Below are 26,319 nucleotides of genomic sequence, written 5' to 3' on the forward strand. Positions count from 1 at the left end.
CGGTTGGCATGGAGACCGCGGCGCGCGGAGGGAGGAGGGGGCAGGCCAGCAGCAAAGCGGCCGCTGATTGGCTGGGGGGAAAGTGCCCAATAGCCGGGAACGATGTTAATGAAGCGTCAAGATGGCGGCTAGGTAAACACGGCCGGTGAGTGGCTCCCGCGCTGGCTGCCGGGGCCTGAGGGGCCGCAGGGAGCCGGTGCGGGGGGGATGGTTCGCGGCGGGAGGGAGCGTCCGTTCGTTGCATACGGGCGGCACCTGGCGGAGGAGGGAGTCAGGAGGTGCAGCGCGGTGGCAGCTGGGGTGGGGGCCGCTGGGTGAGGGGCGGCGCGGCGGGAGCCGTCAGAGGGGGCTGGGCTGATCGTTGGGGGGAGGGGCAGGGAGTGTTCTTGCTCTTCGGCAGGGTGGAGGTTTTAAGAAGTGTGGGGAGGAGGGATAGTGGGCCGGGGAGGGGGAAGGGACAGGAGAAGGGTGGAGGTGACTTTCTTTGGGTGGGCACAGAGGGTTAGGTAGGAGGTTAGGGAAGGGCAGGGCTCGGGTTTCATGCGGGTCCTGGATGTGAGGTTCATGATTGCATCTCAAAGTACTGGGACACGTGGTAAATGTCAAGAGGTTCTGGTTGAACCTGTACCCTTCTCCCAAAACCCCACCTAGCATGAGCCCTCTTTCGTTTCTGGAGGGGGAACCTGCCTGAAATGAATCCAGAAAAAAGGAGACCTTTGTCTTCCCTGTTTTCCTACTTACCTCCTCCAAAGTGAGCCTGATTTGGACTGTAAATCAAATCCAAACAACTTTTGAGAGTGGGGGCTGGGTGGTGCTGTCCCAGGTAGCAGTTGCAGGAGGAGATGGAAAGTAGTGAGGCTGAGAATAATAAACTTATCATACTCTTCATTGAGAGACACTAGGGCTATCATGTTAACTTGTACCTATAAATAGCTATTTAAGTCGGGGTTTGGCTTTGTAAAAAAAGTTACTAAGTCATACCATTGTTAGATTCAAAAGAAAACAGCACAATGTTATATTTTCAGTCCGATTCAATGCTGACATAAGCTGTACAAATGTTGCCAAACTGTTAAAAAGCAAATATGTCAACCACACCCATAGGTATCTTAGAAGTAGGTAACATCTGCCTAGGATTGCCTGTGCACTTGCTGCCTTTGATCCCTTGTGGACATTTGTCAGAATTGTCCATTTCTGATCATATAGCAGGTGGCTAAAACAGTGACTTCTTTCTTTCTCCTATCTGTCATGGTCAGGCACAATTTTTCCCCCCTTTACTTTTATTTATTTATTTTTTTCAGACCAAGTCTCTCCGTTGGGAGGAAGTCACTTAATTAGTTTTAAGATAAATTTGAAATTGTCTGATGCAGATTTTGCTCTAAGTTATACTAGTGTAAATCTAAAATAACTCTATTATAGTCAAGTTTTACAATTGTGCAGCAAAATAGAATCTGGTCTTGTATCACTCGTGATTTATGTTTTTGTGTTGCATGATTCAGTAAAACACTTAGGACCAAATTTTTGAAAGGGTGTGTGCAAAACCAAACAAGCACTTTTGGAGACACTTGACTTACAGTTCCAGGGTACACACAAATCTGACTGTACACACTTCAAAAGCATCTAGCCCCTAATGTGTGTCTCCCGAGTGGTTTTTTTTTAAATACTCATTCGTGCACTTTCACAACCCTTTGATAATTGTTCTCTAGATTCAGGCAGTATGACTTACTGCATTTAAAAAGATCTTGTGTTACAATTTTTCTATACTTTATATTAAAAACTGAGTTTTAAAATTATAGGAGAGCAAAAGGACCATTGTGTAAACTGCCCTCTCTACAAGTGTTAAGACTTTCTGCCTTAATTCTAATAAGCTTGTCTAAACCACTTAAATCATCTAATGGAAGTAAGATTATTTTTTGCTTTTTCCTCTTGTCAAGAGCATTTAAAATATTTGTAATGCTGTATTTCATTATTTCTAATTCTCTGCATCCACAGAGAAAATAGAATCTGGGTAAACTCATACGAAGTGTGTGTCTTCACAAAGATTTTTTGCTGTTTTGCTCTATTTTTTAGACTGGAAGATGTGGAGTGGGCTGTTTCCTCCTGGTGTGAATGACAGTGATGTTGACTTGAGTTCTGATGATGGAGACCCAGTGGATGGTCCTATATCTTGCTCCGCGGAAGATAAAGTAGATGAGGATGTCAAAGGAGTTCAGGTTTCTGATTTTCAGACAAATAGACCTGAGAGTATCACTGAAAGTAAATCCATTCCTATAGCAGTGGCAGATGGAGAAAACGAATATCAAGAATGCCCTTCTGGAGTTTCTTTAAAAATATGGAATGTGGGTATTATTAGTTTGTCTGCAAATGACCAGTACAAAATTTTAATATACATGTTCAATGTTGTATGGCTAATCTTTATTTAAGTGAAGGCGCATACGATGTGTAGGATAAAATAAAGCAATTTGAATAAAATGTAGTCTGTCATGATCCATTGGAACCAATGTTAACCTAACAAGCTGCTAAGAGGGATTTACTCTTGCTTTCTTTCAAGACTGGTAAAGCCCAGGGGAGAAAAATAATATAGCACAACCACTCTTGCTTATGAAGTTTTCTGTTCACTTCAGGGCCTGAGCACCTGAACTTCTTTGCAACTGGCTTCTGAATGGTTAAAGATTTGTAATTTAGCATATTATCCAATCAATTGAATATTTAAGATGTAGTCAACAAAAAATGTGTCCTTCAGTTTCCTGTAAACCCTGCCATTCAGTATCAAGTTGGGTTACAAGACCGTATTCATTTTCTTTGATCTGTACATGTTTCATATGGGGAAAGAAAAGATTGGAGAATTCATACTTATGAGTTGACCAGTCTACACTGATATTTCACAGTGGGCCTCTAATTCTGAATAAGGATTGCAAAAAACTAGTCTCTCATCTTTCTCCATAGCCTAGATAGCCAGTTATGTAAGAGGTCTGCTTCCAGTCTTCCTTGAACATTCACCCATCATCTAAATTGACCTCAGAGGACTTTATGAACATGCTCACTGTTGCGCCCTTAATGTGTTTCACGTTAGTTGTGTACCTTATAATGAAGTTTGGGATGCAGTTCTGAAGAATCATGGGGACTAAAAGAAGGGGTAGGGGCAGAAAATCAGAGATAATTTTATGTGGTATGAAGATCACAGTCTGTTGTGTGTAACTTTTGCAACTTATTACCAGTAGAATTGAACTTGCACTATATAAGAACCTTCGTATAGTAAGAATTAGAATTTTGGGTAATGTTTTCAGTACACTTTTTGACTTAAAAAAATTCTGAGTTTGCTTTTTCCTTCTCCTGTAGAAATTTCAGGAGCTTCAGAAGAAAAACTGTGAAATGAAAGTCCAAACAAATCAGGGAAACAGGGGGAAAAAGAGAAAACGTTACAGAAAAGGTATTTCATTTAATTATAGAATTAATACCAAATGCATTTTGATTTACTAAAGTGGGTTGGAAAAAACTGTATTTTTTCAAGAAATACAGTGAAAGACTGGGCTGGAGGGCACCATTGATGCCAGCATTCTGTGCCTGTGAACTAGAGATTTTTGTTGTGTGACTATGTTATGGAAACAGTATAGATTTATATTTGTGCTACTTGCAAGGAAATTCAACTTGTAAATGTTCTTCAATTAATGTTGATTTATCAGGATTACCAGTTAGCTAAAATATATTTTAGTAATCCAATGACTCACTCTTGCTTTAGCTTTCTAAATACAATTCTCTATTACAGATACTGTATAAAGTTCTTATTATGAAAACCCTTATTACTGAGCATAATCCTATCGCTTTAAAAACATTTTAGAAAGTAAGTACTATGGGACCAATCCTGCTAACGGGGTCTGCCTAAATGGGGTTCCATTGACTTGTTGGAACTCTGTGTGGGAGGATCTCTTGGCACCTCAGGCCTTAAAGATTACTCAGTAATACCATACACATTAATCTTGAACTAGTCTCTTTTAATGATTTGTACCAGAAGTTTGTGAATGTCTTTAAAATATATTTGCTTTCTTTATTTTTTCTTTTCAGAAAAACTGAAAAAGAACAAAAAAGAAGTGATTGAAAGGTATAAAAAAATCAATATAATTATCTGAAGTGTGTTTGTAAAGGGACATTGTCAGAAAGAATGAGTACAAAATTTGACTAACCTTAGGGCCACATACTATCTTTGGATATCTGTAAGCAGTTTCTAAGTCAGTCAGAGCCTCGGGCAGTCAACAGCTGTATTTGACCCCTAAAATTATTTGATGGGGAAATTTCTTGATTTAGCAAATATTGACTTGGGTCGAAATTAAAATAGGAGAGGAGGGACCTAACTTATTATTACTTAACCCATAGCTATGTCGACTTGCCCTCAATTGCACTATTTGTATGTGTAGTTACATGCGAAGTTAACTGCAGGATTGGGGCCTTACACGATTCAAGTACAGATATTGTGAAGTAAACAAAAGGAACTGTTAATTTTGTTGCCATTAGAAAGTTGAGTAGGGGGTAACTTTTTCCAAATGGGAGAACAAAACATTCTTTTTTTTTCTTCTGGCGTATAAAAGGTTATTACAAACAATGGAGAGTCTAAAAATATGTAGCTGATAATGTTAACTGCTATTCATATTTTAACTGAATAATCAGTTTAATTTATTCTGAGTGTGCTTAGTACAAAGTTGTGTTTGTCTGTTTTTCAGTCAGCAATCTTCAAATGAAGGTCAATGGAAGGAACTCACGCAATACTTCGGAATTAATGATAGGTTTGAATCTCTTGTGAGCAACAGGGCTGCCCAAAAGGTGATTGCTATTCATAGTTTCTTAGAAGTATGATGACAATGATATATTATGACAAAACTAAAATCCAGCTATAACTGAAATAAAAATAAGCCAGAAAGTTGGTTGAAGGTGAGTAAATAATCATATACTTCTATTAGAGAGAGAATTCTATGTAACACTTGTAATATGATCTACTAGTTAGATATCACATGCAATTTATAGATATTATATTGAAGAATTGCTACACTTTCTGTTGCTACAATATCCCTGGGTATTGCCATCCATTTCTCTCTCTCTCTCTCTTTTTTTTTTCCTTCTCTCTGTGATATACATAGGGAGAAGTACACATCTGATTTGGCTAGGGTGAATTTCTTTTAATTTTAAAATACTTCAGCTGATACTTTTAACTGAAAACAGTGGAATTGTCTTGGAGGTATAGGGGTTAGTTATCTAAAAGTGATACTTCATTTGAAGTAGTCTTTTGGATTATTAAGACATTTATGTTATTAAAATGTATTAACATGGCCAATAATTCTCTTAGCAATTTCTGGCACTAATTATTATTGATTATCATAAGTAGTCTCATTTTCAAAGCTCATTTATCTTTGTAAATTATGTTCTTTATAGCAGTGGCTCTCAATCTTTCCAGACTGTTGTACCCCTTCAGGAGACTGATTTGTCTTGCGTACTCCCAAGTTTCACCTCACTTAAAAACTTCTTGCCTCCAAAATCCGACCTAAAAAGCGCTAACGAAGTCAGTACAAACTAAAATTTCATACACTCAATTACTTAATACTTCTCTATATACAATACACTGAAAAAGCACAATATTTATATTCCAGTCGATTTATTTGATAATTCTCATTTTTACCGTAAAAAGAAAGTAATTTTTCAGTAAAAGCATACCGTGACACTTTTGTATTTTTATGTAGCCTGTTGTAAAACTAGGCAAATATCTAGATGAGTTGAAGACCTGCATATACCCCTCTGCATGTACCCCTGGTTGAGAACCACTGCTTTATGGCATTATTTGGTCAGTGATGTTTCTAGCCAACGTTCAAGAAATTTTTGTGAAACCACATCACATTTTCTAGGTTACATATCCCAAGCAAAGTAACTTTGACCACTGTTTTCCGAGTCCTAATTCTAGGCAAACATCTGCTCATAATTCTCCCTAACTGAAACCACAGGCTTGCACTGAATTCCTCAGGTTAGACCTGGGTAGTGGAGGAGCCTCGGCCAGTAAAATGTGGAATCTCTCCAGCCGAGATGATTAGATGAATTGCTTTTGTTAGTGCTGGCAAACTATTAATTATATCTATTAATTTCATAAGGCATCAAACAGAATTGACTGCCATCACAACTTTGAATTATTATTTTATTAAATTTTTGTTCTTCTCTGACTTACATCTTCAATGTATGAAAATGAAAAGAAAAATCCTCTTAACAGTATTTCTCAGTAGTAGCAGATGTTATATTTTCATTTACCATTACATCTTTAGAACAAAGTAGGTTAGTTGATCAGCTATGACATATTGTACTTTAACAATATTTAAATCCAGTCAAGAAATGGAAGTCTCCTTTTTGATTTGGAAAAAGGGGTTTTTGGTGAAATTTTTAAACAAAATCTGCTTGTGGATATCTGTCACGGATTCACAGATCTGATGCTCTGGAACTGTCCTTGGGAGGACCCCTTTCAGTGGGCCAGGTTCTCCCCTCTCCATCCCTTTAGGGATTCACTTCTTCACTAGTGTAAGTCATTTAGCTTTACTGCCTCCTTAGACTGAACCTCCAAGCCTTCAGCACCCTTACTTCATGCGGTGAGCTCCCTTCAGTGTGTCCACCTGAGCTGGAATCCTCAGAGAAACTTGTACACCTAAAGGGAGCAATGCATCCACACCTTCGGCATCTGCAGTGACTCTCAGCCAGTGTTTCAAAACCAGTAAGGTTTATTAGATGTCTGGAACACAGCATAGAAAGTCCTTGGTCAGCACAGAGAATGAAAAGTTACCATCATGGTCAGCCCAGAGCCCTATGACCCCTCTTTTGCCCCTGTTCAAGAGAGTCTCAAGCTTCCAACAACCAACTCCTAACAACACACCTCCCCTCCTCCCCCCCCCCCCCCCCCGGCCACTCCTCAGTCCTTTTTTCTTGTTCCTTTGGCAAACATGGCTGGCGTTCTGTAGAGGGGTGGGCAGTCCATGGTTGTTAGTTGCTAGGTACCAAATGTCCTGGCAACTGGAGTGGCCATTGTCATCTTGGACTCCCCATATACTAGCGGCCCTTGCCCTAAACAGCTAGGTGTCAGTCACACCTGTGTCTCTGGGTCTCTGCATAGAATAAGCAACCTTCTCCTGCCACCTAGTTAACAATACAGCATATAGGGGAAACTGAGGCACACACACTAGTCATACAAAATATTACAGAAAATTCCCACTCTGGCACAACCTCAGTTCCACTCCTATATTCCTTCAGAAATATTACAATTGGAATCTTCAGCAAATACAAACCTACAATTTTTTAAAGAGCACATATGTATTTTTATAAAACTTTCATTAGTCATCCTTAATTTGAAGACATTAACTTTAGACAAGTTAGAATTTGCCTCTGTTATTAGGACACTTTTTTTCTTGTATTCAGAAATTTTAAAAATGTAAAACTTTTTTTTCCCCTTTCATACCATGATTATTTGAAGACTTGGATTTAGTAGTACAGCAAAGTGGCATGGTGCCAGAATTCAGTTTTGAGATAAAGATAAGATCTAAGAACGGCAAAGATACAGTGATGATTGCCATTCTTCATATTACCTGACATATACACTTCACATTTTATTTAGGAAAGCTCCAGGGATGGAATAGATAAGCCAAACCATATCTTGAGATGAAACTTTCTTGTGACAGGTCTAAGCTAGTCCATGTAATATTTTTTTTTAACTACAGTATTTACCCTACACATAAGGTGGGCTAATACAATGATTTGTGCTCAGTCAGCCTTTCAGTGACTACTTAATGATACTATCCATTACAACGCTTAGACAAATGTGGTTTGTTTTACATGGAAATTACAGATGTGTGAAATAAATATAATTCTGTTAAACAGATGTTTAAAATGTACATGAGGAGTTCTCTCTATAAATCCTATTTCATCATTCGTTTTGGCCTGAAGATGTTTGCCATTTTTTTTTCCAGTCTGGTCTTGAAGTCAGCATAGACAAGTCTTTGACTGAAGGGGATGTTGAGAGAGCTGAGGAACTGAGTAATAGATTAGCCACTCGTGAGGTAAGTTGACCTAGTTAAATACTACCTCTTAAAACTCTTGACTTTGTGTATCTAGTCATAAGTCATTATAATTTAACCAAATACTCTTAAAGATTATTCCTGGCATCTTTTCCTTTTGCTGCTGCTTACATAGGCTTCTTTCAACCACGACCTATTATAGCCACATGTGTAACTTTAGGACTGTTTGGACAATTATATCTGAATTTTCAATGGCTCGAGTAATATCTATCACAAGAAGACCTGAACACATAACCCCCAAAAGGATTGATCTCAGACAAACAAGTTATTGTGGAGCCACATTAGTAACTTCATAGTTATGACTATAAATAACTTTCTGTAATAATCCTAAAATTTGAACCTTCTTCCACATCAGTTTCTCAAGAAATTTCAGATGGAAAGTAGCTTTCTTATTAATATTCTGTACCTCAGACTTTGCCTCTCTTTCCCACCTCAACAAAATTTATCCTCGAGCAAACTGGATGAGAGAGCTCAGAGATATAGTTATGTAATGAAAAGGGGTTTTTTGGTTTTGGAATAATTTTAATTATTTCTGTTTTTAAGAACATATCTCAAAATTAGGTTGGTCCAGAAACTTCACATCTTTTATTACATTATCTGCAGTGGTAGCTAGTGTGTCTGAGTAATTGTGGCAAGTGGGTGGCTATTTGTAGAATTAACTTATGAAACATTGATCCTTCAAAAGGTTTGTAAAATGCTGACATAACTTTTCAACTCGGGTAGTTAACCTGTTAGATGCCTTTGTGAATTTGGATTTAGAATTATAAATGTGTGTATGGCATCAGCAGTGCATCACTGGAGTCCAGCGTAGGCAGCTGGGCTCCAGCTTCCATGAAGGCAGATGGAGGGTGGTGAAAATGTGAAGAAAGAAAATATTGGAGAACAGCTCAGAAGCCAAGGAAGGGAGAACAGTCAAATGTGGCTCTAAATAAAGAGAGGAAATGGTTTGTATGTTTCCTCCTATTTATTACTAGAAGGTTTTCCATTTTCCTGTTAGAACATATCTCCTACCTCCTGTTTATCTTCCCAATCATGCACACGGGTTGGAAATTTCAGGTCTGTTGGCTAAGTTACTAGAATTCAAAGGGTTTTTGAAAGTTTAAAAATGGAGAAGGAAAACACCACAATCTACTTCAGATTTTCACATGAAGGTTTTTAAAATATTTTAAAATAAGAAAATTTCCAGCCAAACTTTTTTAAAAATAGAATTAAAGCTGCAATTGCTAATCAGTTAAATTTAACATGGTACAGTATACCATTCTAGTTACTCATTAAAAAGCAGAGTTTTGGAGGCTAGGAAATTTGTACTTAAGCTCCCATAAATAACTTAGTTAAATTCTTACTCTGCCTCAGTACCTGTCCTCTACATATTCGCAGGATACTGCCTTACTCAGCCACTGAGAATACTATGTAAGTAACTACCATACACTATCTACATTTCCACTAGTGACTGGAAAACCATCACTTCACGTAGTATAATTACAAACCCAAGAATGTTTGCTATTGGCCATATATCTCCCTTTTTGAGGTCACCCACCTGCTCAGAATGAAATATGCCAACATCTCACCTCTCCTTTCAAGTACAGTATAAAAACACTCTAATATATCTCCTTCCAAGAACAGACCTGTAATGCACCATTTCCTCATCTACTCTAAATTAGAGTACAACAATCAATAAAACATGCTGAGATTTCTGTGCAAATTTTTTGACTTAAAATATAAATTAATATGAAAAGTTAAAAGTTTTTGTACCATTTATGATATACTATTATCTGAATTGAATAACTGTTGTAACGGGGCAAGGGCCACTAAAGTTAAAGAAGTCAGTATGTAATCTGAGATGTGCAAATTTGAACGTAGAAATGATGACTGGAAGAAGTTTGGAGCTGTGTGAGTCCAGAATATGGAGTGACTACTGAGCCAAAACTAAATGGGGCGCAGTGGAAAATTTCCAGTAAATATTGGCTAGCATTGGGATCAGTGTCAGTTGAACCAATTTTTGTTTGTGGTTGTCATGGATATGATAAGTGAGAATATATGAAGGGAGCTATCTTGGAACATGCTGTTCGCTGATGCCTTAGTGACATGTGTGGAAGATTGTGAGGCCCTGCACGCCAGTTTTGAACAGTGGTAATGTACTTTTGAGCAGGGTGGATTTAGAGTGAATGTTGGCAAGACCAACGCTATGTTAACTGAAGGAGGAGGATACTTCATAAAGGCAGAGAGCTAAGAAGTATGAAAGAATTTAAATACCTGATGATGATGCCCTGCTGAGTGATGCCCAGCATCGTACTAAAGCTGCTTCGTGCAAATGATGAGAGCCGACCCCAGGTCTGTGTGACAAAAAGATGCCAATAAAGTTAAAAGATGAATGTGTAAAACTGGAATTGGGCCCATCTTAATGTATGGAATAAAGACTTGGCCAACCACAACAGAGAAAATCAATATGCTCTCCACCACAGAAATGAAGATGTTGAGGTGGTCAAATGGTAGGACATTCCATGACAGGAAATGAAATGATGTTGTAAGGGGCCTGCAGGTTGCTGTAATTGAACCCAAGTTGAGAGAGGCTAGGCTATGTTGGTATGGGCATATCAAGCGGCGACTTGAGAGTTATATCAGTAGGATGGCTCTTGCAGTGATTGTGGATGGAAGACGACCAAGGAAGAGACCAAAGATTCATGAGCCACATATCAGTGGACCTCAGAGAGACCAACTGTATAAAAGCCTGGCATACAATGTTGAGTTTTGGAAGAAGGCTATAAAAGTCGCTGACCCCAAATTGGGAAATGACAAGAAAGAAGATGATCATTCTCTCAATTGGGTAGACATGGTATTGTACAACACCTAGCATATTACAGGTGCTATTGTTATATATTATTTGTGGAACCTTAACTCCAAATTCTTGATTTTGAAGTATTAGCAGGTTCGAAAAATAAGAATACGTTTGAAACAATGTTAGTGTTCACAACCTTCATTCCATTTTGGTTAAGGTGGTTAGTCTGAAAAAATAATACATTGTGAGAGAAGGAAAACGCAAATGACCATGCCCTGATTTTCCAACGCGTTTCGTGTGGGCAGTCTCCCAGTAACTTCAGTGGGACTTTACACAGGTACAGGGAATTGCCCATTCAAAACTCATTGCAAGATTGGTTCTTCTTTTGTGACTTAAAAGAAGAGTCTGCATAGGGTAAGGTGGGTCTCCATAATTGTGGGAGCCGGGGGAAGGCCTGTCTTTTGTTCTGGTGAAATCATTCATGTAAGTAACTGATTGAATAAAGAGCCAAACAAAGGCTGCAGTTATGGGAGCAGCTGAGTCAGAACATTATTGTCTCATAGACCAGGTACAGACTAATAAAACAAAATTGCTTTCACATTTTTAAATATTGATGCAAACATCCATGTGATCTTCTCCCATTCCATTCTGAACTTAAAAAAAAAATCTTGTTTTTGTGAAATGCTACTTTTTTTTTGTAGAAAGTGAATTAATTCTAAAAAACTACCCAATTTTTTCAGTTTACACAAGTTAAGCTGTTAATGTTACTTTTCTTTTCACCTCTAAAAGTTGTAAGCATCAGGAAATGGTTTGAGCCAAACGCGGAGAAAGATATTGACTGTGTACGGTATGGCACCCATGAAGGTGGGCAAAAAAACAAGTTGAGTTGCTGTTTCTTATATACAAACTGCATTATTTTACATTTTATTTCTCTGAATTATTATTCCTGAGCAGAGTTGTATGAAGATATCAAAAATAAACTGATTCTATTTGGGGTACAGCCCCCTTGCAGCCCTGTGGAATGTGTATTCAGTGGGTGGATGTTCTTTTGGAAATCAGGTGTACAGATTTTTAATCACCACCATTTTCTTTCTCAAGAAGCAGTAACTGGAACCTGCTGATAAAGCCTTTGCTTTGAGGCACAGATCCCAGAGTTCTTAAAGCTGTTTCCTGCTTTAATAAGTGAAACTAATTTTTGATGTATAACATTTATAAGCCTGTGAAACTGATAGGGCAGCATCAGTTTTTAGAAAAATGAAGCCAAAAATAAAGAAATGTCTGGAAATAGGCAATGAAAACATGCCATAAAAAAGCTAGGGAATGCCAAAATCATGCTGTCGATGTGCTATCATTATGACACAGTGAGGGATGATTTTTGTGAAACCTGATTCCCTTAGAATCCGAGTGATGACTTACAGAATGTGCATAATCTGGAGACTGGCTGGGTAGATCACTGAAATTCACATTCCTGAAACCCAAAGGTGTTTTTTTTTTTTTTTTTTTTTTTGCCACGTAACACTTGTTTCAGGGTATTTGGAGGCAAACATTGTCATGTTGTAGTATAAGGAGTAAGTTTGGAAGCTGTCTATTGTCTATATTTCTTTGATGAAAATACACCTGTCAAGGAATGGATTGCTGTTTCAAGAGAGATTTTTCATAGCACTGTGTACACAATTTTCTTTGTGCTGTTAAGCCTGGTTACTGGATTGTTGTGGGCTAGCAATTGAATGAATGTGGAACAAATACAATCTGATTGCTTTCGTCATGGGGCAAAAATTCTCCAGGGTCTCTGTTACTGTAAGTCAAAACAGATTCAGATCTTTTCCAAGCATGGACCTTATACATTCTAATTTTCAGTGCTAAAATGTAGAATTGTTTAAAATATCAAAAATTATTTTATTTTAGTAAACTTTTTGTAGTTCTACAGTGTGCATGACAAGATTTTTCTACATGAAAATTAGCATGTGTATTGTAGCAACTGTAGAGTGAATCATGTTAAGGTAAGGTGTTCGGAGCTTGGATTTTGGTATGCTAGTGCATGTGCTAGGAAAATAAGCAAGAGAAAGTAAAAATGGTATGTCTAACTCTTATTGATTAAAAATAATATAAACTATTTTTTTAAAGTGTGTGGGGAGGAAGTATGGAAGCGAACACATTAACTCCAATTCTGCGGTTGGTGTGCACAGAAACACATGCATCTCCTCACAGACAGACCCACTGACTTTCACTCACAAGTGACCTATGCATGGATCTGATTGTAAGATTGTGGACTACATGTATAACCTCCCTTGATGCAGCTAGATGAAATTCATTATTTACAGAAATGTAGTATATATGTGGCTGGTGAAATTCACCCCAATCCCAGCACAAAGATTTCTACAAAGAAACTGTAGAATCTCTGTATGGTTTGAAGTAATGAACACACTAACTTTGTGGTCATTTTGCCACTTTATAGGCTGGAATAGTGATGGCAGTTCCTTTGCACATACTTTGAGAGTTTGGGGGCTAGTGGATATCTGTAAGTGTAGAATCCATGGGCCCTGCATTCAGCAAGTCCTCTTTCTGATTATTTTGATCACCATGGCGCTCTAGTGGTTCAGTGCTTCTTGGGCAGGTTCTCTATTACTGATTTAATTTCATTCTGAGAGAGTATACTTCATAGAATATACTACTGCAGAGGCTCAACCTCATCTGTGTGGGTTATATACTTCTAAATCTAAAAAAGCACACAAAGTTTATCTAGGGTTTTTAAACACTCTATATAGTACTGGAAAACATTTCAAAGCATGCATCTTCCAAGAAATTTACTTTAATTACTATGTTAAGAATGGATTGTTTTAATTTTCTTACAATTTGCACAGTATAAATATTCACAGTTAAAGTGTATTTTATTGTAATCCAAGTGCTATCTTTATCATATCCTAATCTAAGACTCTAAGCATTAGCAAAGTGCTCCATGTTTTAAAGCTCTGCTGCTTGAATGTAGAAATGAGTACCGAAGGCCATGGTTGCAACATCGTGTATTTAATGATAACTTGTTTAACCTGAGAGTTATCAAGAAAAGTATTGAATGTTTATATAGGAGTGATCCAAGGAGCCTTGAATCTTTTTTAGAATGGATATTGTTGAAAGAATGAAGTTAGCATGGTCAGCTTTGCAGTGTTTGTAGTGAGATGCCCTGGATTTCGTAAACCGTGTTGTTTGGTGGTGGTATATCCAATATGCTAACCATGCTTGCTTTGGTAGCAAGCTTTGAACACATACCTAATATGACTGAAAATCCTTCTAATCAGTAGACATTTTTTAAATGAAGTAGACTTCATTGTAACATAGGCTATTACCTTAAATTGCAGTGTGAATGGTTCACTTACTGTACTTGTTGGACTTTTTAGGCACTCCTTTAAAGAAGTTAATATTGAGAACTTAGAGCACTATATTGACTCTGCATAACAGTAAATGTACATTCTATGTAAGAGTTATGACTCAAATTACTTAGTAATATCACATCAGTGTGAACTACATAATCTGTTAAAGATGTTCACATTTCCTTTACACGCTTACATATGTTGAGATGTGAATATAAATGTAAGGCTGTGGCTATTTAATTCTTTGTAAACTTGTTCTAAAATTGATTTTGCGTGACCTGAGAAGAGATCTTTTCAATACTTCACCCTGAAAATACTTTACATTGTTCTTTGAGTGAACCGTATTTTTCTTTAATGCTGTCATGCTCGAATGTTTTGTTCTGTCTCTGGAAACAGAATGCAGATTTCTGTATGGCTCTAATAGTCCTGAGAATTATTCTGGCTAAAATTCAAACTTTTCATTTCACTTGTGATTATTGTGTAGCTATTATTGCTGCATAGGTGCCACATTGTCTAAGAGTGCGTTAGCCTGAGGGCAGTAACTTGAACACAATAAAATGATCTTGACCACATTAGATTTACCTGTCAAAAGAAACCTTAAAAATATTATGTAATTTAGAGTACTACATTACTGAAGCAGTTGTCAGTCTTTAAATAACCTGTTTTGACAGCACTATTCCTATGTGTTTAGCTTAGAGGTTTCTGGCATTTTGGTGAGAATTTTCAAAAGCTCTAATTTACAAGTAAACTCTGCATTATTGTAATAAAGCTTAAATGAAATATATGTTTTATAATCAAATTAATTAACCAGTCATTGGGATACCATTCTCATCTCCCAACAGAGCTACTCTGTTGAGCTTTCTATCGACTCTGATGCTGTTACATGATTTTTTGACCACTTGCTAATAATTGTTGATGAAATTGTCCTCATTTGGAAGCAAATTCTATCTTGATAATTTAGATTGGGGACCATATGAGCTAGGTTCCTAAAACTATCTCTGTATTTTAAAATTTGACCCTATTTTTAAAGAAATAGTATATAGCTTGTGGTTGCCAAGTCATACAAACATCCCCTCTTTAGATATACATAGGGTAAATTAATTGTATGGGGAAATGGCTACTCTACTACCACTACTATGAATGGAGTTGTATTTCTAAATTTATCTACCCCATTCAAAATTTACTGTAATATGTGTAGATACCCAAAGTGGTTGCAACAAATTTAAAGACTATAATTGCACAGCAGTTAACTTAGGCTTCATTTATATTAAAAGACTGGAAAAAGGAAGAGTAGATTTTATTTTGTCTTGGTGATAGGTTCCCCCCTCCCCCCCCCCCGAACATTTAGTGGAGGTGCTTCCAAATATCTTTCTTCATTAAGATTGTTTTCCTTTAACCTTTGCTATATGACAGGGTTATCACCTAAAATTACATTCTTATGCTCCTCTAATTATGTATATCTTTTCTTTAACAAACCTTAAAAAAAGATTTCAGATGTTACAAGTCTAATTAAAGAGACAGACAAAGCCGAATTTATAGTGTAGATTTTTTCTGCAGTTCAATTAATCAGCATGTTTTCTCTTTTAATTAAAACCATTTTAGTAAATTAAAGCCCACAGCAAAACACATATATAATTTGTTTGTAATTAGCTCTTAATTGGTGGTAGTTGAAGCTTAGCACCCTTGGTTTCTTTCTTCATGATTGCCATTTTATTAGCAGCCAGTCATTAATTAATCTTTTTTTTCTAATTAGCTTATAAAACTGTTGATGGCACATTATTGTAAATGTGATTTTAAGTTCAAAGCTTGTTAATAAGCTTTCTTACTTAGAAGAACAGAGATAAAGAAATTGCTGAAAACAGTACTACAGTTTTTTTTTTCCTAACTGCCTTTCTTATAAGGGGACTGTGTAAAGCATCTAACAGCTTATAGTTAATTTTTAATGCTGTTTTCTCATGTATGGAAGAAGTTACTTGCATATGAATGTTTAAATCTAGAAGAGAGCTTAAATATTAGAACATTTTTCTGTCCTTGCTACATTAGTGTCATCGAAATATAATTTTGAAGTTTTAATATCCAGCATAAAAAGCAACAAAGGTATTACAAACTATTTTACAGTGAAAGTTGAGCACATCCTTGAAAGGAGACAATTTTCACTGCAAAATCCACTCAATATTCTTGTTTGCTTTATATATTTTATATACGTCAGCAATGGATAACATTCCATAACATAAAAGGAGAAAATCATTGCTAAAGGCAAAGTCTGAAATAACTAGATTCATATTTGATGAGAAACTGTAATACTGTATTAAAAGGCTGTTTGGCTTCTCTGGTATGACCATAGGATGCTTCAGGACCTGTTCGAATAAAGATGTTTTGTAAAAGCCTCTGTGGGTTTAGCATTTTGTAGATCATACCTAAATATGACATTTCTGGAGCAGTTCTTGAATCTGCTATCTCATTACTCGTATCATAGAGAGTTTGTATTTTAAACATGACTTCTCATTTAATGAAAGGTCTCTGCTGAATAATATTTAATTTGGAATATCTCAAGATTTTCTGGAAAGTTTTCTGTAAATTACAGTAAATGTCTGTTGAAACTCAATAAAAATGTTTTCTGTCTTGCCGCCTGAACTTTACATATGATTTCAACTTCAGCCATTTCTTTGCTTGTTTTAAAAGTGTTTTATGATGCTGTGCAAGAAACACTAGAAAGGGATAGCTGACAAGGAAAAAAATTAAAAATTGGGTAAAAAGTAAATGAATAATGTCATATTACTAAAAAGATGAGAGGCTAATTTGTGCCGACTTTTTGCTAATTTTGTTCAAGCCTCAAAATGAGGAGCTGTCACCCATTCTGTGTAGCACTGATGACAGTGCCAATGATCCATGAAATAAGCTGCCGCTGGCTTTGTTCTGATAAGAATGAACAAATCTGCACAATGTACGGCTCCCAGAATCTCATTTTCATACTTGCATGCAGGCTAAAAGAAATAAGCTGTTTGCAGGCTTGATTAATCAGACATTTGAGGGTTTTTTGTCTCTTTGATCTCTTTCGTCTCCTAGGTAACTTGCTTGACATTAATGTTGAGCTTGAGTAAAGACAATCAGGAATTGTAGACCAAACTGATATAAAAATTAAAGACCTTAACACTTTAAGTACTCCAGTAATGGTTCCGCTTTACTTCAGAAAACATCTGTTTTCATTTAATTAAAGAACAAAAGAGAATGGCATCAATATTTTTCATAGAAACCTGTTATTCCATACAAAGTTAACGTATGATAATTGGTATTTTTAAATAAGTGCCTTGAAACTGTTCAAAAAGAGGGAAAACTGTAGCTCACGAAAGCTTATGCTCAAATAAATTGGTTAGTCTCTAAGGTGCCACAAGTTCTCCTGTTCTTTTTGCGAATACAGACTAACACGGCTGCTACTCTGAAACCTTTAGAAATTTGTTACAAGGTAACAATTTCAGATGAGTAAAATTTTATGAAAAATGATGGATAAGCTGATATCAAGCTGATAGAGTAAGATATTTGAAATGATTAATGGTGAACTTTAATATGGAAAGATTTTGCCTCATGGAAACTGAGTTGATTAAAAAGTTTGTCTTAAAAAAATCTATACTGTGTTACAAGGATGAGCCATTATAGCTGCTTTACTACCCAACATGATTTACACACTTTAAACCTGTAAAATTGAAAGGAATTTAAAAAAAATGTCGCAGTGCGTTTGCTTGAGGTTATGCAGACGCTTTTACAAATCTTCCAAGTGGCTGTAAAGATGAATGCCTCAAGGGTCTAGCCAGGGCCCTGCTTTTCCAACCAGCTAAAGCCCTTATCTTAAATCCAAGCAAAGTACCATTAATCTTTTTGAAAGACCTTTTATGGCTTTTAATATATCCCAAATTAGAACATTTTACACCCTTGGTTCCTGAAATATGGTGATAAAAAGCCTTTAGAGCTTAATTTTCCTTACTGCGTGCTCTGACCAATTTGCAGTTCTTTGTGATAATGTTTAGACACCTTAATTAAAATGCAGCAAAATATTGGATGTTCTATATGGAAAATGCTGATACTTTGGCTACACAAGAAATTGTTGTATATATTTTTATTCATGTTTTCTTATTTCTTACAACACTGTATTTTGTTGAGTTATCTGATGACCCGAAATGTGCTCCCCCGCCCCTTTAAATGTAAAATCCATTGACCAAGCTTTTAAGGATTTCTTCTGGAAGGGGAAGTGAAGATGTATGTCTGGGTGTGGATGGGTGCAGAAGATGCTTAGTTGGAATAGAATGTTTGTGTATGTTTAAACACAACATATTTGTTTTTTGCAGACTAGGTTTTATGTAGCCCTAAAGTGATAGCATTAATACTGCAGAACATTTATTTCCCCTTCTTTCCCCATATACTACAGAGGATCTTATTATCCCATTTTATTTCCATACTTTCAAAGATGGAAGTATTCATTCCGCCTTCACAGAAACAGACTAAAATATTTTTCGGTACATTTATAGACATCAGTTATGTAAGATTGTGTGTATATTGATGTTAAATAGGCTTGCGAGAATATATTTCAAATATATACTTAAGGAATAACTATTAGTTAATTCATTGTACCAGGACGTAAAATTCAATCAAAAAATGACATATGAATGCTGTGAATTCATTGTCCACTTAGTCCTCTGATTGCTCTATTGATTAAGTTAATAAAATTATTGTGCTTTGTCACATAAATACTCTTTTTGTGCATTAAAATCTACTGTATTCCTTTAAGTTTTTACTGTAACTTCAGGAATTTGTAATTCGTTAAATCTGGATTATTTCTAAATGTTGCTGGGATTTTAAGGAATTTAATTTTTATAGCAAAAAATATAATGCTTATAAATGCACTTAAATATTAAAAGGCTGCATGTCAGTAACACAATGTTATACTTTAGTTCAGGAGCGGGCAAACTTTTTGGCCTGAGGGCCACATTGGGTTTCTGAAATTGTATGGAGGGCCAGTTAGGGGAGACTGTGCCTCCCCAAACAGCCAGGAATGGCCAGGCCCCCACTCCCACCCGACCCCCCCAGGGACCCCTGCTCCATCCGCCACCCCCTGCTCTCGGTCCCCAGACCCCCTGCCCCTAACTGCCCCCCACCGCCCCCATCCACCCCTCCCCTTTCCTGACTGCCCCCCCGGAACCCCTGCCCCATCCAACCACCCTTTCTCCCTGACCACCCCTGGACCCGTTGCCCCTAACTGCCCCCAATTCCCCCACACACACCCCATTCAGCCCCCTCCGGGACCCCTGCCCCATCCACCCCTTCTGCTCCCTGTTCCCTGACCGCTCCCCACTGCCCCATCCAACCCCTCCTCTCATTCCTGACTGCCACCCTCCCAGGACCCCTGCCCCTATTCAACCCCTGTTCCACGCGCGTTCTGAACTCCCCGACCCCTATCCACGACCCTGACCACCCCCTGAACTCCCCTGCCCTCTATCCAAAACACACACACCTCGCTCCCTGCTCCCTCACTGCGTTGCCTGGAGCACCGGTGGCTGGCAGCACGGCTGCACCAGGACAGGCAGCTGCGCAGCACAGAGCACTGGGTCAGGCCAGGCTCTGCAGCCCCGCCGCCCAGAGCGTTATGCCACGTGGCGGCATGGCTGTGGGGGAGGGGAGACAGCGGACAGCCTTCTGGGCCAGGAGCTCAGGCAGGACGGTCTGCTTTAGTTAGTTTTTGTGTGATATGCTTTGTGACTAACTTCAGTTTTTATAGTTCAGATGTCAGTCTATTGAATTACTGGATTATGTTAATTTTTGTTAATAATCAAAACATCATTATTTGGCTAATGATGTAAAACTTAGAAATATTGGCTGATCAAATGATTGATTTGGTGCATCAGGAGGACTCCTTAAGGACATATTTGTGACCCATAAAAGGTACAAAAGATAGATTAGAGAAATGTTTAGCTTTAGCCTTTTTAAGGAATTAACGTAATAATCAATGCTCACGTTTTAGCTATTTATTATTTGTAGAATCATAGAATACCAGGGTTGGAAGGGACCTCAGGAGGTCATCTAGTCCAACCCTCTGCTCAAAGCAGGACTGATCCCCAACTAAATCATCCCAGCCAGGGTTTTGTCAAGCCTGACCTTGAAAACCATAATAGAAATGCCTAGGGCTTCAATCAATTATCAAGAACCCCACTGTACAAACAAATAACCAGGCTGTCCCTGCCTCAAAGAGCTCACCATTTAGGTTAAGGAGAAGACACAACAGGTGGGTGATTGAAACAGAGAAATGGGGTGGGCGCGAGAGTGGGAAACAAAATAAAAATAAAAGAAACATGTCTTGAGTAATAGGCAATAGATTCAACTCACCAGCTGCTTAGCTGTTAGTGTTTTGTATGAAGTCTTTATAACATACAGATACCAGTACTTCACTGGTGAAACAAGATCAGTATGCCACAGTCAGCCTTCCTTTTCAGATTACATTAAAAGTGCTGCATTCTGGGGGTTTGATCCATGGCCTTAAGAAGTACAATTTTCACAGAAGTAAATTGCAGCTCTACCTGCATAGGGACAAATTCTGAAACCTCAAATTATCATGAAATGCAGTTGTCATTCTTTGACCAGCTCAAGTTGTAAAATAAAGCAGCTTCTTTCTTTCTCTTTCACCTGATCTCTATATGTGTTGCCATGACGAATGCAATTTCCAGTCATGTTTTCAGTAGTCTGAGACCCTTGTTCTGTTACCTCGGCCTTGCACCTTGGTATTTTTTTGGATTCTTTTGTTTGCAGTCTGGGCTGCGTAAGGCAGTCTTCAACTGGAAAGATGCTCATTGACTTCAGGCTTTGAATAGTGCCTTGAGTAAGTTATTGCTGCAAGAAGCAGCAACTTGTTCTAACGTGTTCTACCAGTCTTGGCCAAATGAGTTTTCTGGTTGTCAGGAAGAATAGGAGTAATTTTGAGAAGAAATTCTTTCAAGACATTATATTTTGCTGGCAGTATTTAACATCATGCACAGATATCACAAAGTTCAATTAAAATGAGCAGAAAGTTAGTAATGTTCAGTAATGGAAATCTTTGAAATTGGCAATTTCAAAATTGTTGTGTGGCATTATTCCATCTGGTCTTTTCCCTGACATATACCATGGTATCAGTTCAATTCCCCTTGGGTGAAAAAGTTTGTAAATACATAAATAAAATGGCATCCAATTTACATCCTGTCAAAAGCTTATTTGAATAACATGCATGTTTATTAGCTAAACAATGATAATCTAGAGTCTGATAATATGAAGATCATTTTAACCTATTGCAAATGATCTCTAAATAAGTTATTTCAGTCAACTTCTCAGTAGAACATGGCAACCATTTAACAGTGTGTAGTACCTCTAGATAGTTTAGGATGGAAGTGAAGAACACTTCAACAATCTGTATTGTATCTGTAGGCAGATACAATACAATTTTCTAAATTAATATTTTGGCCAGGACGCTGGTAATATCCTCACTACCTCCCTTCCTGCAAAAAGTGCTATGGAAGTTTTTAATCTCCACACATAGTCAAGAGTTAGAGCCAAGCTGGAGCACTGGTTCAGTAATGTTCTAAAAAGGGGATTACTGAAACATATCACTGCTACTTCCTGCAGCATGCTGGGTTTTCCCTGGAGGTCTTCTACTTGATATTGGTAAGGCCTGACACTACTTATCTGAGAAGATCAGCTTGAGGGGTTATGGGAATACATTGTTTGGTTCTGATAAATCTATTGAAGATCAAATTACACATTCTAACTGTTTCTGAAGTTGATTTCCATAATACTATGCGTTCTGAAAATTGTGATCTGCACAGCACAATATGTTCACGGAAAGAAATTTTCTTTTGTCTTTACTGACTCAGAGTATGTCACGAAAGCAACTAACAAGATGAAAGTAGAGTTGGTCAGAACATTTTCAAAACATTTTTCATCAAAAAGTGTTGTTTATCAAGTTAAACGATAAGGCTTCTGAGGTTCACAGTAGGCAAGAGAGGCAGACACATGAACCAAATACCTGATTTTCTTGATCCAAAAGCCGATGATTCAACACAGTTCCATTTTGCAAAATGTTCAAAAGATTTTGTTCCAGTGAGTAAAAAAAAAACAACAAATTTTGAAACCTCAAATTCATGAAATGCAGTTGTCATTCTCTGACCAGCTCAAGTTGTAAAATAAAGCAGCTCCTTTCTTTCTCTTTCACCTGCACCATCCTAAACACCACTTGAGCCAAATTCATCCTTAGGATTAGTGGAAATAATTCCCATTGAGTCACTGGAAATTGGACACATTTATAGTAGGATACCAAACCTATGCATATTACAGTTTGTCAGTTATTCTCTCCTGATCAACTTATATATCTAACATGTTTCTGGTACTTCCATCACTACTGAATTTGGCCCTTAGTTTGAAATATACACTGAATACTGAAACACTCAAAGCAATGGCTAACATGCCAAGTTTTTATTACTTAAAAAAAACTATATAGGTTGGCTACAAACTTTATACATGTAAAACTTTCTTGTTATCTTAGTTCATGTGATTATATAAAAAATTTTCATTCTTTAACATGATGTATTAGACAAAAAACTAGACCAAAGAGGGTAGCTGATGCTCTACTAATGCCCAGCACATAAGATCTTTCCTCTTGCACTTGTCTCATGTTATTGAGATTAGCCAATTAAAATCCAGCCTGCACCAGTTCTATAGTGCTTTAAATTCCATATGTGAAAGGTACTGTATATGAGGAAATGTTAATTTTTTGAATGTACAGATATACCATCCGTTGGATGGGTGGGATTACTCAGAGCCTTGAGGACCTCTACTGTTCTTGCCCATCATTCTTAACACTGCCATCTTTCTGGCTGATGAGGTGTGGAGGTGGGAACAGATCAGAATCATTGCTCCTTCAGTTCTAGCTGTCTTTTTGGACCAAAGCACACAGAGTAAAATGGATCATCTGTCTCTCCCATAGAAAATCTGGACTTGTTCAGTCCTATGCATACATCGATCCATCTGATTTTTCAAAAGATATTGTAACTCATGTTAGCCCATGGGAAAGAGTATCAAACTAAATAACTCATTGATAGGCCTCATGTTTGATGTAAACCATTTGCTTCTGTTGACTTTTCTTTCTGTTCCTTCTCACCCCTTCTTAGCTCGGCGTGAAAATTGCTAAAGCTGTTGCTTGTCGCAACTTTGTAAAAGCCAAGCAAGATACGGAGGCTTCCCAAGAAGCTCGAAAGAAAAAGAAGCTTGCCTGGGGGTGCGTCATTTGAGTACAATATTCAGTATTTGTGGTTTTGTTGGCTTTAAATGGATTCAATAGAATCTCAGTTAAATGTTTCCTTACTTCAAATAGACTTATGCTGATCCTTGTTTGTTTAGTTTGACCTGATTGGTTTTTTTCCTGAATAGTGAATCAGACTAAATATATAGTTGGTACCACAACTGATAACTTATTCTAATGTTTATATTGCCTTTTTGTAATTAGTAGGTTACTAAAAACCAAATTCTGATTTTTTTTTCACTGAAGTTAAATGTTTTCTCTTGAAAACTCCCAAATATCACTGTAGTGGAACCTAACATGTTTTTGTGTTTCATTTCAGATTTGAAGCAAAGAAAAGATGGGAAACAAAAAGCAACATGGGATACATGTAGTTCTGTCTTGATCTCATCTGAAAGTAAAGCTGTTTAAAATATAATTATTGTGGGTTTAATACAATATATGCTGCCTCTTTTATGCTTGCATAACTAAATCTTGAACAACTAAGCAAGGTTAATAGTAGTTTAAAAAAAACTAAGCAAAAACTGTTTGTTTACTTATTTCCCGTAATGCTCTTAGATTTCTATATCTTGTTTCAAATTCCTGTTAAAATTGTAGTGGGAATAGATATTTGATTATTTTTAATGCACACAGAAACTTAACATTCCACTCATTCTCCAGGTGGACAAAATTCTGTATAACACATCTCAGGTCTGAAGAATTATGGAGCCTGGTCAAGATTCCCATAAATCTGGACCCAAATTTTCAGTGCAGTAAGGTTCTGTTAGGTGGCCACGGCTTTTATAACGATAAAATATTCATGTCAGTGATACATGGGTGTGGGTAAAAGGACAGGTTCTTCGTTTAAAAAAAGTCAGTATCTTATCAATTATACATCTGATCTACTAAGTAGTACAGATCTTATCACAGTATTGTTTTGAGGCTGCTCTTTGAATCATTTGGACACAAGAGATCAGTTGGTTGAATTGAAGGTATATCATGAAATGCCTGAAGAATACCAGAATATTGACTTTTGTGACGTTACCCAATGCTCCTTTTATTTAGTAGTATTAAGTATGAAAATAATTTTAAATTAAGCTATTCTCTATACTACTAAAAGTATCTTATCTTTGTATTATTTATTTATGTGGCTAGATGAATCGCAACAGAAAATTTTAGTCTGAGAGTCCATGAAGCGCAATGCTTAGATTCATTGCGTGGATCTAGTATGCCCCATGTCTTGGAACCAGCATCTTGAAGACCTTTCCAGTTTATCCTTCCCCACTTACTTCACATGTGTTCAAATTTTAAAATCCCTATCTTGTCAATGGGACAAAATGTAGAAATATGAATTTTGAAAATATCTAAAATCTGTTATGTTGTGGAGTTGATCAACTTACACTTGAATATCAAATGCAAACTGTATTCGGTGCCAGATGTTTTATAAAAGAATTATGCTTTGAATGCTTATGTTGTAAGTAACAAGAATTGTTAATAATGTTTTTCTAAAATCATTCACAGTGAAAAAGTAAGGACACATTCAAGACTAGCAATAACTTTTTTCCCTGAAGTTTTTGCCTATATGTTTAGTCACCAAAATGCCTGAAATGAATTGGGAATGTAAACGTCAGTTGTTGTTAAACAAGATTAATGTGTTTCAGGCCAAAGGTTTGGTATTAACATAATGGTGATTTACAATTTAAGCACTTCAGGCTAAAACAACTTGCCAAAGAGTAGTACTTTGAAGGTTTACGGCACCAATTCTAAGACCTAAGGAATAGGGCGTTTGTTGGTAGCCCTCGGGAAGTGGGATATATCTTTTTTTTCTTCTTCTTTTTTTCCCCTAGCAGAACATTGTACTTTTCATAAAGATGAGAGTTTGCAATATTGTAATCCTAGAGTCAGCTGTAATTAGTTATGATGACAGAGTTAAAGACAACTGCCAAGACTGTAAACCAGTGGATAAACAGGATTCTGAAACAGAACATCATAAAATTCAAACTGTATTTTAAATACCTGTACCTTTTTTTGGAAGAGCCATTGGCGTGGGGAAAGGAAGCAAGTGGTATGTAGTCCTCATATTATTTATTTTATATATGCATTAAATTTACAAATACATAATGTATAGTTTGTGTATGTATCTGTATTTTTCCCACATGGAATAACATTACATTTAAGACATTATGGCTTATGAAAATGGGAAAATGCCTTAGTGGTTCCTTGGCAAACCTAGAAAAATACTATATGAAGAATTTTTTTCTGAATTTCAAATGTACCAGAATTCTATAAAATTCCTATCTGAAAATTCAAGTGAAATTATTTTTACTGTATATAGCTTGTGTCATAAATATAAAGGGAAGGCTAACCACCTTTAAATCCCTCCTGGCCAGAGGAAAATCCCTTTCACCTGTAAAGGGTTAAGAAGCTAAAGATAACCTCACTGGCACCTGACCAAAATGACCAATGAGGAGACAAGATACTTTCAAAGCTGGAGCGGGGGAAAGCAATCTAGTTAGATATGCATTAGATTCTGTTTTGTTTAGATGGCTGATTAAAATAAGTTGTGCTGAATGGAATGTATATTCCGGTTTTTGTGTCTTTTTGTAACTTAAGGTTTTGCCTAGAGGGATTCTCTGTTTTGAATCTGATTACCCTGTAAGGTATTTACCATCCTGATTTTACAGAGGTGATTCTTTTACTTTTTCTTCAATTAAAATTCTTCTTTTAAGAACCTGATTGCTTTTTCCTTGTTCTTAAGATCCAAGGGTTTGGGTCTGTGTTCACCTATGCAAATTGGTGAGG

General features: G+C 37.0%; 1 protein-coding gene across 3 annotated transcripts; it reads left to right on the forward strand.

The window, feature by feature from the left end:
* Positions 1-62: 62 nt before the first annotated feature.
* FAM204A (family with sequence similarity 204 member A) lies at positions 63-26,097 on the forward strand. Of its 3 annotated transcripts, none has more exons than XM_073354240.1 (8): positions 63-145; positions 2,068-2,336; positions 3,337-3,427; positions 4,060-4,096; positions 4,713-4,812; positions 7,980-8,069; positions 23,411-23,517; positions 23,861-26,097. In XM_073354240.1, the coding sequence occupies exons 2-8, from the start codon at positions 2,076-2,078 to the stop codon at positions 23,910-23,912; spliced, it is 738 nt and encodes a 245-aa protein (XP_073210341.1). In that variant the 5' UTR covers positions 63-145; positions 2,068-2,075; the 3' UTR covers positions 23,913-26,097. The 3 variants fall into 3 exon arrangements, with proteins under 3 accessions (XP_073210341.1, XP_073210343.1, XP_073210342.1); XM_073354242.1 differs by having other exon boundaries at positions 109-132; XM_073354241.1 differs by lacking the exon at positions 63-145 and adding an exon at positions 171-278.
* Positions 26,098-26,319: the final 222 nt, after the last annotated feature.

The sequence above is a fragment of the Lepidochelys kempii genome, chromosome 7, assembly GCF_965140265.1.
Source record: "Lepidochelys kempii isolate rLepKem1 chromosome 7, rLepKem1.hap2, whole genome shotgun sequence".
In the NCBI taxonomy this organism is placed as follows: domain Eukaryota; kingdom Metazoa; phylum Chordata; order Testudines; family Cheloniidae; genus Lepidochelys; species Lepidochelys kempii.

Excerpts from the sequence above, each read along its gene's own strand:
- FAM204A (XM_073354240.1), top strand. The coding sequence starts at position 2,076 with ATGTGGAGTGGGCTGTTTCCTCCTGGTGTGAATGACAGTGATGTTGAC. Across the intron at positions 4,097-4,712 it reads AAAAAAGAAGTGATTGAAAG|TCAGCAATCTTCAAATGAAG; the intron begins GTATAAAAAAAT and ends TCTGTTTTTCAG. Across the intron at positions 23,518-23,860 it reads AAAAAGAAGCTTGCCTGGGG|ATTTGAAGCAAAGAAAAGAT; the intron begins GTGCGTCATTTG and ends GTTTCATTTCAG.